The sequence below is a fragment of the Periplaneta americana genome, chromosome 1 (assembly GCF_040183065.1).
Source record: "Periplaneta americana isolate PAMFEO1 chromosome 1, P.americana_PAMFEO1_priV1, whole genome shotgun sequence".
Lineage (NCBI taxonomy): Eukaryota > Metazoa > Arthropoda > Insecta > Blattodea > Blattidae > Periplaneta > Periplaneta americana.
Window position 1 is genome coordinate 11,017,394 of NC_091117.1, and position 17,601 is coordinate 11,034,994.

At 37.6% G+C, this 17,601-nt stretch overlaps 1 protein-coding gene across 5 annotated transcripts; it reads left to right on the forward strand.

The window, feature by feature from the left end:
- The first annotated feature begins 1,915 nt into the window (after positions 1–1,915).
- LOC138705095 (spidroin-1-like) lies at positions 1,916–17,501 on the forward strand. 5 transcript variants are annotated; one of them, XM_069834097.1, is made up of 6 exons: positions 1,917–2,062; positions 6,223–6,276; positions 10,121–10,294; positions 13,029–14,269; positions 14,315–14,354; positions 14,472–17,501. In XM_069834097.1, exons 1-6 carry the CDS (start codon positions 1,990–1,992, stop codon positions 15,701–15,703), a joined length of 2,814 nt encoding a protein of 937 aa, XP_069690198.1. In that variant the 5' UTR covers positions 1,917–1,989; the 3' UTR covers positions 15,704–17,501. The 5 variants fall into 5 exon arrangements, with proteins under 5 accessions (XP_069689932.1, XP_069690198.1, XP_069690121.1 ...); XM_069833831.1 differs by having other exon boundaries at positions 1,916–2,062; positions 13,029–13,446; positions 13,486–17,501; XM_069834020.1 differs by having other exon boundaries at positions 13,029–14,354.
- The last annotated feature ends 100 nt before the right edge of the window (positions 17,502–17,601 follow it).

A 17,601-nucleotide genomic window follows, 5' to 3' on the forward strand; every position in this document is an offset into this window, starting at 1 on the left:
TATAATGGAATGCAACAAAATGTAATGAAGTATGATGGAATGCTACAATTTGTAATGAATTATAATGGAATGCAACAAAATGTAATGAAGTATGATGGAATGCTACAATTTGTAATGAATTATAATGGAATGGAACAAAATGTAATGAAGTATGATGGAATGCTACGATTTGTAATGAATTATAATGGAATGCAACAAAATGTAATGAAGTATGATGGATGCTACAATTTGTAATGAATTATAATGGAATGCAACAAAATGTAATGAAGTATAATGGAATGCTACAATTTGTAATGAATTATAATGGAATGCAACAAAATGTAATGAAGTATAATGGAATGCTACAATTTGTAATGAATTATAATGGAATGCAACAAAATGTAATGAAGTATAATGGAATGCTACAATTTGTAATGAATTATAATGGAATGCAACAAAATGTAATGAAGTATACTGGAATGCTACAATTTGTAATGAATTGTAATGGAATGCAACAAAATGTAATGAAGTATGATGGAATGCTACAATTTGTAATGAATTATAATGAAATGCAACAAAATGTAATGATGTAGTGTAGCATAATTGAACGAACAAAATGTAATGCCATTTAACACAATAATAATAATAATAATAATAATAATAATAATAATAACAATAACAATAATACATTTATTTATTCTGGTGCTGTTAATGTCATCAGGCCTTCTCTTTTTCGTCAATAGAATGCAACAAAATGTAATCCAATGTAATACAATGGCATGCAACGTAATGAAAAGCAATACAATGTAATGTAATGCAGTGAAATGTTAATGCAATGTAACATATTGCAATAATATGTACTTTAAAGTACTGGATTACAGTGCAGTGCAATATTCCCATCGGATAATTCTACCAGTAATAATTGTAATTCAATACAAGGCAATTTAGATACCGCTGGCTTAAACCATAAAGTAGATGATTATGATAAATTTAATAATTATTAAAACAGCAATAACAATAATTCATTCATTCACTCGTCCATAATTTTCTGCCCAAGAGCAGGTCTTTCACAGCAAACATAGCATTCTGCAATCGTTCCTATTTTTTGCCTTTATCTTTATCATTGCTTATGATCCATATATCTTAATGTGGTCTATCATCTGATATCTTCTCCTGCCCTGAGCTCTTTTCCCGTTCACCATTCCTTTCAATGCATCCTTCAGTAGGCAGTTTAAGAAGAAAAATATAAAACCTTGACATGACAGCCGATAGAAGAGCAAGGTCCATCAGTAGACTGCTGGCTTCGCATTCACATATCTTAGGAGAAGTGCACGATCATCTACCCGGTCTGTGGATGTGGATGAATGGCGAAGTGTACAGAAGCAAAGTAAACACAAGGGACGAATTGATCGCTCGCATTATGACTAGTGTTGAAAATAACGATAGGATGACAACACTTAGCTACTATTTTCAACTGTTGAAATGTTTTGATACCGTGTAAATAAGAAATAAGTGTAATCGTTAAGTCATCTGTCCTTCCTCCTTGCCACATGTGAGGTTTGTTAGCGTAACATTTAAACACCTGTATCTCCACACCCATTGAAAATCGGACACATGTTTATATCAACTTTTTTACTCAGAATAGTCCATACTACAGCCCCCTAAAATATTTAATGTTTCTTCTGAATCACCCTGTATATCTTATTTACAGTGATGTCCAGCTTGTTAGATGATGCTGCATGTAGCATAATCCCCGCGGTACGTGAACCTCTGACTGGAGTGGCAGACGTTACGTGATTTCCAGCGAGTTTCCTGGCAGCGATTATCTCGTCCGGGGGTGACGGATGATCTAACATCAACCCCGGTTATTTCAGAAATCCCAGCGGCCGCGATTCCAGGTACAGTCATGGAGTGCTTTCCCCTCGCCGCCGTCCATTGACAGTTGTAAGGCCGTGATCGGCAGCCAGATATATAAGGCAGGCGACCGAGTCTGGAGCAAGGTCTCTCGCCATGGACTTGCAGCGGTGCGCGGTCGTGTTCTTTGCGTGCGTCGTGTTGGTGCACGCACGCCCCAGCGTCAAAGGTGAGTCCGCGCGCTCCATTCAACAGGTGGCTGGGGATGTCAACTTCATATAACGTTCAGCACATACACGGTTGCTCCCATTATCAGTGAATGGCGTTATGCTTTTTTGTAGTAATAACATGTAACGCAATGTTACATCGAAGAATCGTAATTTCGGTGTGTTCTAATTCCTAAGAAAATTTATCTGTGAAAGTGCGACTTTATTAAGTACCTGTGAATTGTGAACTCCTTTAATTTCTAAATTAACTTTTCGTCCAGACATTATACATTATCGCTCAATTTCCTTATTTATTATTATTATTATTATTATTATTATTATTATTATTATTATTATTATTATTATTATTATTATGGAAGGAGTCCATAATCGTACCTATCTTTAAGAAGAGGGTCAAGATTAACTGTAGTAACTTTCTAGGAATATCACTTTTGTTGACGTCGTACAAAATTTTGTCCAATATTCTTTTGAGAAGATTAACTCCATATGTAGATGAAATTATTGGGGATCATCAATGTGGTTTTAAGCATCATAGATCAACTATTGATAAGATATTTTGTATTCGACAGATATTGGAGAAAAAATGGGAGTATAAGGGTACAGTGCATCAGTTATTCATAGATTTCAAAAAGGCATATGACTCGGTTAAGAGAGAAGTTTTGTGTGATATTCTTATTGAATTTGGTATTCCCAAGAAACTAGTTCGATTAATTAAAATGTGTCTCAGTGAAACGTACAGCAGAGTTCGTATAGGTCAGTTTCTGTCACATGCTTTTCCAATTCACTGTGGGCTAAAGCAAGGAGATGCACTATCACCTTTACTTAACTTTGCTCTACAATATACCATTAGGAAAGTCCAGGATAACAGAGAGGGTTTGGAATTGAACGGGTTACATCAGCTGCTTGTCTATGCGGATTACGTGAATATATTAGGAGAAAATTCACAAACGATTAGGGAAAATACGGGAATTTTACTGGAAGCAAGTAAAGAGATAGGTTTGGAAGTAAATCCCGAAAAGACAAAGTATATGAATATATCTCGTGACGAGAATATTGTACAAAATGGAAATATAAAAATTGGAAATTTATCTTTTGAAGAGGTGGAGAAGTTAAAATATCTTGGAGCAACAGTAACATATACAAATTATATTCGGGAGGAAATTAAACACAGAATAAATATGGGAAATGCCTGTTATTATTCGGTTGAGAAGCTTTTGTCATCTAGTCTTCTGTCAAAAAATCTGAAGTTAGAATTTATAAAACAGTTATATTACCGGTTGTTCTTTATGGTTGTGAAAATCGGACTCTCACTTTGAGAGAGGAACATAGGTTAAGGGTGTTTGAGAATAAGGTGCTTAGGAAAAATTTGGGGCTAAGAGGGATGGAGTTACAGGAGAATGGAGAAAGTTACACAACGCAGAACTGCACGCATTGTATTCTTCACCTGACATAATTAGGAATATTAAATCCAGACGTTTGAGATGGGCAGACCATGTGGCACGTATGGGCGAATCCAGAAATGCATATAGAGTGTTAGTTGGAAGGCCGAGACGTAGATGGGACGATAATATTAAAATGGATTTGAGGGAGGTGGGATATGGTAGAGATTGGATTAATCTTGCTCAGGATAGGGACCAATGGCGGGCTTATGTGAGGGCGGCAATGAACCTCCGGGTTCCTCAAAAACCAGTAAGTATATGCGACATGAGACCTGTCCAAATTTTCAAAGACCTAGCTCAAACAGTTAATTAAATTATACGTATCATATGCAAATATGAAAACGTACATGCATATTATAGTGTACAATACAGTATATAATTATATATTTATCCATTTATTTACTCCTTTAAATCTTATAACGCAAGCTGACACCAATTTTGCATTTAAAGGTGATAAAATCGCTTTGCAATGCTTGAAGTTCACACAGTGTGATTTAACAATTTTAGGAGAGAATACAGTGGGCAATATATTGCCACATCCAAGCCTTGACTTTCCAGTCATTGGTGTAAATTACACAGATTCAACTACTCCAAGATGACGGTCATAAAATGCGAAGTTAACAGCAAACTCATCCGATCCCTGTAAAATCATTAACTGAGTCGTAAGGTGAAGGTTGCAATGTGAAGAGTCAACTGTATTCCACTGCTCAACCCAATTATACAATGTTCGGCTAGTTTTCCCACCATCTGATAAGAAAATACTCTTCACCTCTGTCACCTTTTTCAATGAAGGAATATTCCAACAGACCGCGGTGTATGCGACGATAACTTATTTCATGTACATCATTCCCTGACAAACTGACTCGTAGATACTGAATATGAACAAAATCCGTCCAATAGTTTAGTAGAAATCGCTGTACACAGACAGACTAGCACTAAAATTATCATATTTCATGTACATCATTCCCTGATAAATTGACTCGTAGATACTGAATATGAACAAAATCCGTCCAATAGTTTAGTAGAAATCGCTGTACACAGACAGACTAGTACTAAAATTATTATATTTCATGTACATCATTCCCTGATCAATTGACTCGTAGATACTGAATATGAACAAAATCCGTCCAATAGTTGAGTAGAAATCGCTGTACATAGACAGACTAGTACTAAAATTATTATATTTCATGTACATCATTCCCTGATAAATTGACTCGTAGATACTGAATATGAACAAAATCCGTCCAATAGTTTAGTAGATATCGCTGTACACAGACAGACTAGTACTAAAATTATTATATTTCATGTACATCATTCCCTGATAAATTGACTCGTAGATACTGAATATGAACAAAATCCGTCCAATAGTTGAGTAGAAATCGCTGTACATAGACAGACTAGTACTAAAATTATTATATTTCATGTACATCATTCCCTGATAAATTGACTCGTAGATACTGAATATGAACAAAATCCGTCCAATAGTTGAGTAGAAATCGCTGTACATAGACAGACTAGTACTAAAATTATTATATTTCATGTACATCATTCCCTGATAAATTGACTCGTAGATACTGAATATGAACAAAATCCGTCCAATAGTTTAGTAGAAATCGCTGTACACAGACAGACTAGTACTAAAATTATTATATTTCATGTACATCATTCCCTGATAAATTGACTCGTAGATACTGAATATCAACAAAATCCGTCCAATAGTTTAGTAGAAATCGCTGTACACAGACAGACTAGTACTAAAATTATTATATTTCATGTACATTGTTCCCTGATAAATTGACTCGTAGATACTGAATATGAACAAAATGCGATCAATGGGCCTAAGGAGAAATAGCTGTAATGCAGACATACATAAATACATACATACATACATACATACATACATACATACATACATACATACATACATACATACATACATACATACATACATACACACATTACATAAGACATAATGACGACGCGCATTTACCAAATTTCCTTCTATGACGTCACCTTCTCTTCCTAGAGGAGTGTGAAACTGGCCTTGATGGAATGTCAGAACGTTTTTCGTTGCTTGTTGTAGTTCTGTTTTCACTGCCCAGTCTGCAGGCAATTAGTCCTTCTTTAAGTTCAAAAATGCCTGTTTCCTTTTCTTTAATTTGCATAATTGGTTTTTAAATATCGCTCTATAATTTATGGTTTCAGTTGTCAAGGTTTTTTGACAGAACCACTCCTCATGTTTAACTAAATTTGTACGTAGACAAGGATCTACTTGCAACATCTCCGGGTGCTTCATGGTATTATTTCTGATTCATTAATTATGGCTGAGGTCAGGCTGTCATGATGGAGCCTTGAGGAAATTATTCTTGACGTTTATTGTTGTAAGAACGTACTTAAACTTCACCAAAATTAAAGTTAATAAAACTTATAAATCTCCATAATCGGTGCAAAATTGGTAAATAGTAAAGCGTAATTTAACATTCTTCTCAACTACATATGTTGTTCAAAGACGATTAGATTTATGAGATTCCGGAGAAAATCTATTTTGAAGAAACTGTTCAGCATTTTAATACGAAATAAGAGCGCTACTAATATTGATATATTTTATAGTGTGGATGTAAGATGCTGTTCTTTTTTACTAGTACAGAATTTTTATCTTATTTCTCCTGTTTTCAAAGTTTGATGTTAAAATGAAGACTGATCATTACATTTTTTGTTCGCAGGTGTGAAAGGCGTGAAGGGATATCACCATGTTCCTACCGAATTCAGCAATGGAGGTAAGAAGCTCTTCTTAATATAAGTACTACTCATTTTTGAGACCGTATACAGGGTGTTAGAAACTTTCAATATTCTGAAAGATGGTAGTATTCATCAAAACAAGAAAAAAAATAGTGTAGTAAACATGGGTCCTAAAACTAAATTTTGTACGAAACAAAGGTTGCGAAATTGGTATTGTCCGAACAGCATATCTTCTAATGTGAGCTCTTTGCTTGTTTCTCATTGGATATACTACATCATATCGGAATTGTAATGTGTGGTAACAAGGTGTCAGTCCATACGATTGCCTTGCTGTAATGATCTCGATTAGTATGAATTAAATCTAGATCAAGTGTTTTTGACATACAATACATCTTTCCTCGCGCCCGAGTATGAACACCCATTCCGGGATCCAAAGTGAATAACGCTAAACTGGAGAATTTTCACGGTAGCTTTGAGCCGTGCCGTTACGATTACGACCAAATTTAACTAAATACACAATGTTTAATTTTTCTAAATCTGTGCTTATTTTGGCCCTATGACAATTTAAAGCCCCTCAGGACGAATTTAAAGGGAGCAGCGCATGCGTGGAGCTGCAGCCCTTTAAACTGACACCCAGCTGTCGTTCTGACAGACTTTGTCCTTCATTCTAACTAATTTTAATTTTCATTCAGTTCATATTTCGCGGTGTTATATAGGAAGGAAGGATATCGATAGTATATATCATGTACATGCTGTACTTTAGATACTCGTTTTCTCGATTTTACAATTTTCAACATTTCGCAACATTCAAAATGCTCCAATGAATGCAGTTTTTCTCCAATCTCAGTTAAATTTCGCACAGAAGTCCACAAAAGCATGTGAAGTAAACTGACACGTGTGTTTTCTTCTGCTATTAAAAGTATTCAAATCACCACGTGTTGAGGATGTGATAAGTTTAAAAAAATTGAAAAATTAACAACTAAAAGTGTAAATATTTTTTTCTCAAAAAGTAATTGGAAAAATATAAAAAGCATGTGTCATATTTTACTTACATCTATCAGGAATAAATTAAATATAAATTTAAAGAAAAATTATGCAAACTTTGAAAATTGGGACATTTATAATTCAGTATTAAAACAACAAAAATTAATTATAAGTAAACTAATTGAAATATCAAAGTGAACATTTGTATATTGCCTGTCCACATTGTAAGAAATATGTGGTAAAAGTTTTAGTTAATTGGTGTAAAAATGTAGAAGTTAGAAATTTCAGAGATCCATAGCCTTAACCTGGCCTAGTTGTCTCATAAGTGGTGCCTTGTTGGTATCATTTGCGAGTTTCAGATCTGTCTTCGGGCTGTTGACTAAACAACAACAACATAGCCTTAATTTGTTCCCTCCTTTATCTTTCCTTTTTCTTCCATTCTTGTAATATTCTTCTATTAATTCCTCGTTTGCTCCCTTCTTCATTTACTTCCCTCTTTAAACCTTTCCTTCTTCTTTCCTACCGACGACAAACGGATGAATTTCATCGACTCATTTGTGTAACGACAAATTTCACCAATTTTTTTACTTGGTTATTTAACGACGCTGTATCAACTATAAGATTATTTAGCTTCCATGGGATTGGTGATAGCAAAATAAGGCCGAGATTCACCATAGATTACCTGACATTTGCCTTACGGTTGGAGGTAATCATCCCAAGCGGGAATCGAATCCCCGCGCGAGGGCAAGTCCAGACCGGCAGGCAAGCGCCTTAGCCGACCGAGTTACGCCGGTGGCTTCAACAAATTCAAAGTCAGTGGGAATGGTCCCGGGAATCGAACAAAAGACGACTGCGGTACTTCACCTTGAAGGACGAGATGACAGCAATGGTCTAGAATAGATTTCACAGAAGGAGCTGGTCGCTAGGTGACGCGTGGGCACTCACGGCCTTCCTGATCCACTCGTTAGAATTACGTCACATTTCACTAAATAACGCAAGGATAGGGGCGACAATGCAGACGCGTTCCGTTTAGGCTATAATGTACATTCATGTGATGTCCAGAGGTTTCATGGTCTTGGTGTATGGAATAGATTTCGAGTGTAGGCTGTGCCATATCATGAAATTATGCTTCCGACATTCATTTTTTTATTTTATTTTATTGGGTTACTAGCCGAACCCGTGCGCTCCGCTGCACCCATTAGAAATAAATATAAAGTAATTACATAATTAAAATAGGACGTTTGATCCAGGGAACATTCGTGTTTGATAGAAGAATAAATCGTTTAATATGTTACTTAATTTAAATTGTATTTAAATAATTAAAATGCGATCATTGTGGTCCAGAGACACTCATTTGGTGCAATGACAATTCCTTTAACATGTTTCTAATTTTTATTACATGCAACCATAGTTTAATGAACATTGACATCATTTAGATTTAATGTGTCTACTTAGGTTTCCATTCAATTATGGTAATAACTTAATTTTAACCCTTGTTTTCTACGTCTTCAGTGAATGGCGTTTGACCCACTATGGTTCTGAACCCTTCAAATAACTTAAATAGTGATACAGCATATATAGTGATATGTAATTATATTTCTTTCTTTCGAAAATGTAAGAATTCATGATCTCCTATGTACCATTGCCATGGAATGAATAAATGTGTTTTTTCTTCATACTCAAAAATTTTATATTTTGCACATAGGAGTTATTGCAGGGACAACGCTATAATCTGAGGCGGCAGTGAAAATGTATTATATTGTTATTTTAAAAGTCTTGTATATCTTTTAATCGACATTACTTCGTACAAACACAGAAACATTATCTGTAGGCTATGTTTAATAGCTTTCGTTTGTTGTTGTCCAAGGCCCCTTATAGACGAAGTCATTTATTTTGTTTTTTATTTCATTACAGCGCCTTAGATGGCGTTGTTATATAAATTTTAAAACTCATTTATCTCATTAAATATCAGTCCTATCAAAATTTTGCAGAGAATAAAACTTGTCGGAAATTATTTAAAAAAAACGTGAAAAGGTAACAAACATCCTGACAGACAGACAGACAGACATACAAACAAAAATGTCAAAAAAGGGATTTGATTTTCGGTTTCAGGATGGTTAATTATACATGTTAACACCAATTATTTTTGGAAAATCGAAAATTACCAGAAAAATTTTAACTACAGATTTATTATTAGTATAGATTTTACGACGCTGTATCTACATCTCAGGTTATTTAGCGTCTGAGTGAAATGAAAGTGATAATGCCGGTGAAATGAATCCGGGGTCCAGCACCGAAAGTTACCCAGCATTTTCTCGTATTGGGTTCAGGGAAAACCCCGGAAAAAACTCCAAGATTTATGTGTTTATAATAGATTTCCTGGAAATTTGTATTTACATAATTTTTTGTGAAAATATGTGTTTTTATCTGAAATAAAATTCGGGTTTTAAACTTGGAACATCACATTCAAAATTTTTAACTTCGTTAATTGTGTTTTATCACACGCAAAAAAAAAAAATAATTACATAGGAATCCGCTCCTTAATTATAAGAATCTGGTGGTGTGGGTTCTGTTTTAATCTGGGGTTTTCAGTAATGATGTAAGTGAAGGTAGTGCTTATCATTGTAATGGTGCAGCGAATATGAAATTAAGCTTTATGAAGACAGTTGTAATACAAAATATACTTAAAAATGATGGCAGTGGTTGCAGTAATATCGTCATTAATGAAGTTTGTGTGTTTGCGATAGTAATAATAGTGATATTAGTGATGGTGATTGTAGCTTTTGTGATGTTAATGCCTGATATCCATACCGAATGATTTAACTCGCTTCACATAACCTAACATTACACCCACAAAACTGCGTTCTGCAACGTTACACTCGAAACTGCTGTTCACAGAATTCAAGTACAGCCACAACGGAGAGGCGAGCTCCAGTTCCAGCTCCAGCTCCAGTTCGTCCTTCTCGTCCACTTCCAACGGAGGCAGCTACTCCAGCTCCTTCAGCAACTCCGGGTCGGCCTCTCAGTCCGGTTCCCACAGCGAGTCCGGGTCCTTCAGCTACAGCAACTCCGGTGAGTAGCGGAGCACTTTGAGAAAACTCTCCCATCTTTTGTAATATTCTTCTTACTTACTTACTTACTTACTTATTTACTGGCTTTTAAGGAACCCGAAGGTTCATTGCAGCCCTCACATAAGCCCGCCATCGGTCCATATCCTGTGCAAGATTAGTCCAGTCTCTATCATCATATTACACCTCCCTCAAATCCATTTTAATATTATCTTCCCATCTACGTCTCGGCATTCCCAACGTTCTTTTTTCCTCCGGCCTCCCAACTAACACTCTATATGCATGTCTGGATTCGCTCATACGTGCTCAAACGTATGCATTTAATGTTACTAATTATGTCAGGTGAAGAATACAATGCGCGCAGTTCTGTGTTGTGTAACTTTCTCCATTCTCCTGTAACTTCATCCCTCTTAATCCCAAATATTTAGCTAAGTACCTTATTCTCAAATACTCTTAGCCTCTGTTCCTCTCTCAAAGTGAGAGTCCAAGTTTCACAACCATACAGAACAACCGGTAATATAACTGTTTTATAAATTCTAACTTTCAAATTTATTGACACCAGACTAGATGACAAAAGCTTCTCAACCGAATAATAACACGCATTTCCCATATTTATTCTGCGTTTAAATTCATCCCGAGTGTCATTTATATTTGTTACTGTTGCTCCAAAATATTTGAATTTTTCCACCTCTTCGAAGGATAAATCTCAAATTTTTGTATTTCCATTTCGTACAATATTCTGGTCACGAGACATAATCATATACTTTGTCTTTTCGGGATCTACTTCCAAACCGATCGCTTTACTTGCTTCAAGTAAAATTCCCGTGTTTCCCTAATCGTTTGTGGATTTTCTCCTAACATATTCAAGTCATCCGCATAGACAAACAGCTGATGTAACCCGTTCAATTCCAACGTAATCTTCTTGTATTGATCTTAAACGTATTGTGTACAAAAGATAGAAATATTATGAGGTGGGCTTCTACAATAATTCTACAGCGATTATATTTCGAAATTTCAACATACCGTCAGTCCAACATTAATGTACAGACATTTACCCATAAATACTGAACTCATTTATTTAATATTGTATTCGCCAGTCGTCTGAAAGTATTTTTAGCTAGCCTGATAGACCAAATCCTTAGAATGGCTTTTTTTTACAGTAGAACAGGAGTAAAACTGCGCTGTAGATTTAGAGCACGTGAAAGAACATTATTACTCAGAGAAGCTTCATTGGCCATTCTAGCGCGCGCCCGCCTTGCATTTGGACGCTGTATTGCCTGAATTCTGCAGCTGAAGGTGTTAAATAAAATGGCTCTTCTACTACTACTGATACAACTACTACTAGTACTACTACACCTGTTATCAATTTAATTTACAAATCTTCTCACCATTCGTGAGCTGCCACAAGGGACAAAGAGTACTTAACCATATAAAACTTTACAAGTTCATTAAACCATTTATTTCGTTTTGACAATGAAACTCCTACAAGTACATAGCTGCAAACACATTTTTAGATTAGTGGAAATATACCTAGTTTTAGAGAGAAAGGTAAGTGTTACAAAAAAGTAAAGAATGCTAATGAACTTGGTTTCATTTCGAACAACTATTACTGATACTAAGATACATATACTGCTATATCAAGTACTACTAATACTACTACGTCTGTTACAACAACTACTGATACTACTACAACTACTACTGATACTAAGATACATATACTGCTATATCAAGTACTACTAATACTACTACGTCTGTTACAACAACTACTAATACTACTACGTCTGTTACAACAACTACTGATACTACTACAACTACTACTGATACTAAAATACATATACTGCTACATCAAGTACTACTAATACTACTACGTCTATTATAACTACTACTGATACTACTGCAACTGCTACTGATACTACTACAAATACTACTACATCTGCTACCACTATTACTGATACTACAACTGCTACTGATACTAAGATACATATACTGCTACATTAAATACTACTAATACTACTACGTCTGTTACAACTACTACTGATAATACTACAACTACTACTGATACTACTACAAATACTACTACATCTGTTACCACTATTACTGATACTACTGCAACTGCTACTGATACTAAGATACATATACTGCTACATCAAATACTACTAATACTACTACGTCTGTTACAACTACTACTGATACTACTACAAATACTACTACATCTGTTACCACTATTACTGATACTACTACAACTGCTACTGATACTAAGATACATATACTGCTACATCAAGTACTACTAATACTACTACGTCTGTTACCACTACTACTGATACTACTACAACTACTACTGATACTAAGATACATATACTGCTACATCCAGTACCACTACGTCTGTTACAACTACTACTGATACTACTACAACTACTGATACTAAGATACATATACTGCTACATCCAGTACCACTACGTCTGTTACAACTACTACTGATACCACTATTACTGATACTACTACAACTATTACTGATACTAAGATACATATACTGCTACATTTAGTACTACTACTACTACTACTACTACTACTACTACTACTATTGTACATATAATACTGCTACTACTAATACTACTACTTGAATTTCCAAAAATAGTAGAAAACAATGGTGTGTGATAAAAACTAAATTGTTACCGAAATGATTGAACTTGAAGTGTTTCTAGTTATCATGACACGGTCCTTTGTATTTCTTTGCACAGGCAGCGGCGCGACTCACGGTGCTGGAGTTGGAGGTAACGCCGGTGGAATTGGAGGCAGCTCTGGATCCGGCGCCCATGGGGCGGGGTCCGTCGGCGGAGCCCACGGATTCGACGGCGCTGGAGCTCACGGAGGTAGCGGTGGTTCTGGATTCGGAATCAATGGAGCTGGCGGTGTGAGCGGATCAGGATCTCATGGAGTTGGAGACAGTAGCATTGGTGCTATTGGTGGAAGTGGAGCTCATGGAGTAGGAAGCAGCGGAATTGGCGGATCAGGAGGATATGGAGTTGGAGACGGTGGTATTAGCGGAACTGGAGGTCATGGAGTAGGAGGCAGCGGAATTGGTGGATCAGCAACTCATGGAGTTGGAGACAGTGGCATTGGTGGTATTGCCGGAAGTGGAGCTCATGGAGTAGGAAGCAGCGGAATTGGAGGATCAGAAACTCACGGAGTAGGAACCAGCGGAATTGGCGGATCAGGAGCTCAAGGAGTTGGAGACAGCGGTATTGGTGGTATTGCCGGAACTGGAGCTCATGGAGTTGGCGGATCTGAAGGTTATGGAGTAGGAAACAGTGGAATTGGAGGATCGGGAGCTCAAGGAGTTCGAGACAGCGGTATTGGTGGTGTTAGCGGAACTGGAGCTCATGGAACAGGAAACAGCGGAATTGGCGGATCAGGAAGTCATGGAGTAGGAACCAGCGGAATTGGAGGTTCAGGAGCTAATGGAGTTGGAGACAGCGGTATTGGTGGCATTGGCGGAACTGGAGCTCATGGAACAGGAAACAGCGGAATTGGCGGATCAGGAAGTCATGGAGTAGGAACCAGCGGAATTGGAGGTTCAGGAGCTCATGGAGTTGGAGACAGCATTATTGGTGGTGTTAGCGGAACTGGAGCTCATGGAACAGGAAGCAGCGGAATTGGCGGATCAGGAGGATATGGAGTTGGAGACAGTGGTATTGGCGGAACTGGAGGTCATGGAGTAGGAGGCAGCGGAATTGGTGGATCAGCAGCTCATGGAGTTGGAGACAGTAGCATTGGTGGTATTGGCGGAACTGGAGCTCATGGAACAGGAAGCAGCGGAATTGGCGGATCAGTAACTCATGGAGTAGGAACCAGCGGAATTGGCGGATCAGGAGCTCATGGAGTTGGAGACAGCAGTATTGGTGGTGTTGGCGGAATAGGAGCTCATGGAGTTGGCGGATCTGGAGGTTATGGAGTAGGAAACAGTGGAATTGGAGGATCGGGAGCTCATGGAGTAGGAATTGGCGGTAGTACACTTGGCGGCTCAGGAGCTCATGGATCGGCGAGCAGCGGAGTTGGCGGATCAGGTGGATATGGAGTTGGAGACAGTGCAGTTAGCGGTACAGGAGCTCAAGGAGTAGGAGGCAGCGGAATTGGTGGAGCAGGAGCTCATGGATCAGCGAGCAGCGGAGCTGGAGGATTAGGAGGGTATGGAGTTGGAGACAATGGCGCTGGCGGTGTTGGCGGATCAGCAACTCATGGAGTTAACACTGATGGCGGAGCAGGAGCTCACGGAAATACCGGCCTTGTATTTCTCGGACATGGTAGCGGAGTTGGCAGTGACGGAAATGGTAACGGAGGAAATTTAGGAGTCGGATCAGCAACTGGAGGCAATTCCGTTAGTGGATCAGGAGCCCACGGTGTAAGCGGTGAAGCTGGATACGGCAACACTGGAGCAGGCGGTATCGGCCACGGTTCAGTGAATGGAGGTGTTCAAGGAATTGGCGGAGAATTCGGACATGGAAGCAGTGGTGTTGGCAGCAGTAGCAGCAGCAGTGGATCTGGAAGCTCTAGTGGTGTTAACAGCGGACTAGGAAATGCAGGTGCTCAAGGAGTTGGTTCAGATGCTAGCGGAGCCAGTGGACATGGAATCGGTGGAAATGCAGGACATGGATCAGTGGGAGGTATTGGTGGTTTCGGTGGACAGAGTGGCAATGCGGGAGTTGGATCTGTTGATGGAGGACATCACGTAGCTGGTGGCGATGTTGGACATTCTGGATTTGGATCTGGCAGTACCAGTGCATCGGATGGAAGTTCAGGCGTTGGATCTGGAGTCCACGGAATTGGTGGCTCTGGAGGACATGATGGCAGTGCTACTGGAGCAGGCGTTGGATCCGTTGACGGAGGTGTCCACGGTGTTGGAGGACATGGTGGTATTGGATCTGGAAGTGCCGGTGGAGCTGGTTCAAGTTCAGGCATTGGATCTGGATTCCACGAAATTGGTAGTTCTGGAGGACATTATGCCAGTACCATTCCAGGAGGAGTTGGATCCGTCGATGGAGGTGTCCACGGTGTTGGTGGACATGGTGGTATTGGACTTGGAAGTACTGATGGAGCTGGTGGCAGTGCAGGATCTGTTGATGGAGGAGTCCATGGGCATGGTGCCGATGGTGGATATGCCAGCAGTGGTTCCGGAAGTACCGCAGGAGCTGGAACCATTGCTCAAGGAGTTGGAGGTGATGCTGCGCATGGAGGATCATCAAGTTCTTCAGAAGCTCAAGCTGGAAGCTCAAGTTTTGGATCTGACAACTCAGCTTCATCCTCGGCATCTGCTCATAGTTCTGCAGGATCCACAAGCAATGTTGAGAATTTGGGAGTAAAGGGAGGCAAAAGGCGACCCTCCGGCGTTAAGGGTTCGCGTCCCAGCTACGGCTAAATACATTACTTCATCTAACATGTGCCATTACTTTAAAAAGATTCCAAATATGCTCAAGTATTAATAGTATTTAAAATTCTTCAGCTTTATTCATAGTGAAAATCGCGTGAACGGAGTTACTACCGCAAAAGATTCGTGATAGATTACACATAAAGACTTAATAACAAAATGAATTTGGCATCTGCATACTCTAGCCGAATTAATTAGTACAGAAGTGTTGTGAAACAAACATTCTGAGACTTAAGAATGGCAATAAGACAACAGTGATTGTACTCCTACATTTGATGCCTTTGAAAGTGCCACATTTTGAGACAATATCAAAATATTCTAACGAAGTAGTAAATCACAAAAACATAATTTATTTTATTGTTATTAAGAGCCTTTCGAATACTCTATCCCTGTCATATTAAATTTGTTTCACTTCATGACACATTTTTTTTCAGTATGTAAAGAAACTTGCAAATTTTTATTATTATAGCCTATTTTCTAACATCTATTTTTTTTTCTAAATTTTAACACAACCTTTCTCTAATATTATTGAAATTTTGTGATGTAATAATTTTCAAAATATACTGCAAATTATATCAGTTTATAAATCACAAGTAACCCCTGCGTTAAAATTGAGAATAATGAGTAATTTACACGTGGCAAAACTTGCATTATTCTGTTTGATAGAAGCTGAGAAAATGGGGACGCTTTAATGTTACATGGATGAATCATTCCGAACCTCTTAATAGGATTTCCAAAAAATACAAAACTGACTATAAAAAAAGTATGCCAGAAAATATAAAGCCGAATGTACTCTTGTCAAAATGTGCCAGAAAGCAAAATGCTGACGGTGTTTTTGTTACAAGCTTAAAAAAAATAACAAAGACAACAGTACTGTTTTTAAAAAGTGCCAGAATAAAACAAATTTTACTGTACTAATTTCAGTAAAATGTGCCAAAGAATACAGCTGACTATACTCTTGTCAATAAATGTGCCAGAAAACAAATATCTGTCTTGTCAACACAAATTTCAAAAAATAAAGTTGATTGTATTTTCTTACAAAAGTGCCAGAATAAAACCACGGGCCAGATCAAAAGGAAAACTCCAAATTTGAAGTTTTGCGAAAGCTGCAATTTAAAGATCCAATTACCAACCTCTAATTTGAAAATTATAATATATGTTGTTTAGTCAGCTGTCCGAAGACAGTTTGAACCTCGTAAGTAACACCAATAGGAATCACTCATGAGACAACTAGGCCAGGAGATAATGGGGTAGGGTGGCCAGTTCCTTTCCCCCTCCAAGGCATACATTGCCGATTAGCCACATATTCCACTAATCAGACTTCAGATGCATACAAACAATTGTTCTTCCTCTGACACATATCGTCAAGTGAGATGTACTGCCTGATAATAGATGTACATATCAGCCAGAACCTTAATCAGAGGTATTATAGTATATATAAAATATTGTTAACAGATTTTGGAGTAATTCCAATTATCCTTGGATTTTTTACAGCAAACTTCAAGCTTTAAAATGGAAGTTTATTAAAACTTTAAATTTTTATTGTTTCTCTTTTGAACTGGCTCGCGAAAACAAAGTTGATTATACTTTTATCAGTATTATGTGCTGGAAAGAAAAACAAAGCCGAATGTACTCTTGTCAATAAAATGTGCTAGAAAAAGAACAAAGCTGACTGTACTCTCTAAAAAATTGTGCCACAATAAAACAAAGATATCTGTACTTTTTTTCAGAAAACTGTGCCAGATAAACTGAATGTAATCTTATAAATAAAATGTGCCAATGAATCAAAGCTGTTATATTATTTCCTATTTATGTATCTTAGCCTACGAATATTTGCTTTCAAAGGACTGTACTTTTAAAACGTTGCTTTGTCAGATCATATCCAGACT

Excerpts from the sequence above, each read along its gene's own strand:
- LOC138705095 (XM_069833757.1), top strand. The coding sequence starts at position 1,990 with ATGGACTTGCAGCGGTGCGCGGTCGTGTTCTTTGCGTGCGTCGTGTTG. Across the intron at positions 6,277-10,120 it reads TACCGAATTCAGCAATGGAG|AATTCAAGTACAGCCACAAC; the intron begins GTAAGAAGCTCT and ends TGCTGTTCACAG. Across the intron at positions 10,295-13,028 it reads CTTCAGCTACAGCAACTCCG|GCAGCGGCGCGACTCACGGT; the intron begins GTGAGTAGCGGA and ends TTCTTTGCACAG.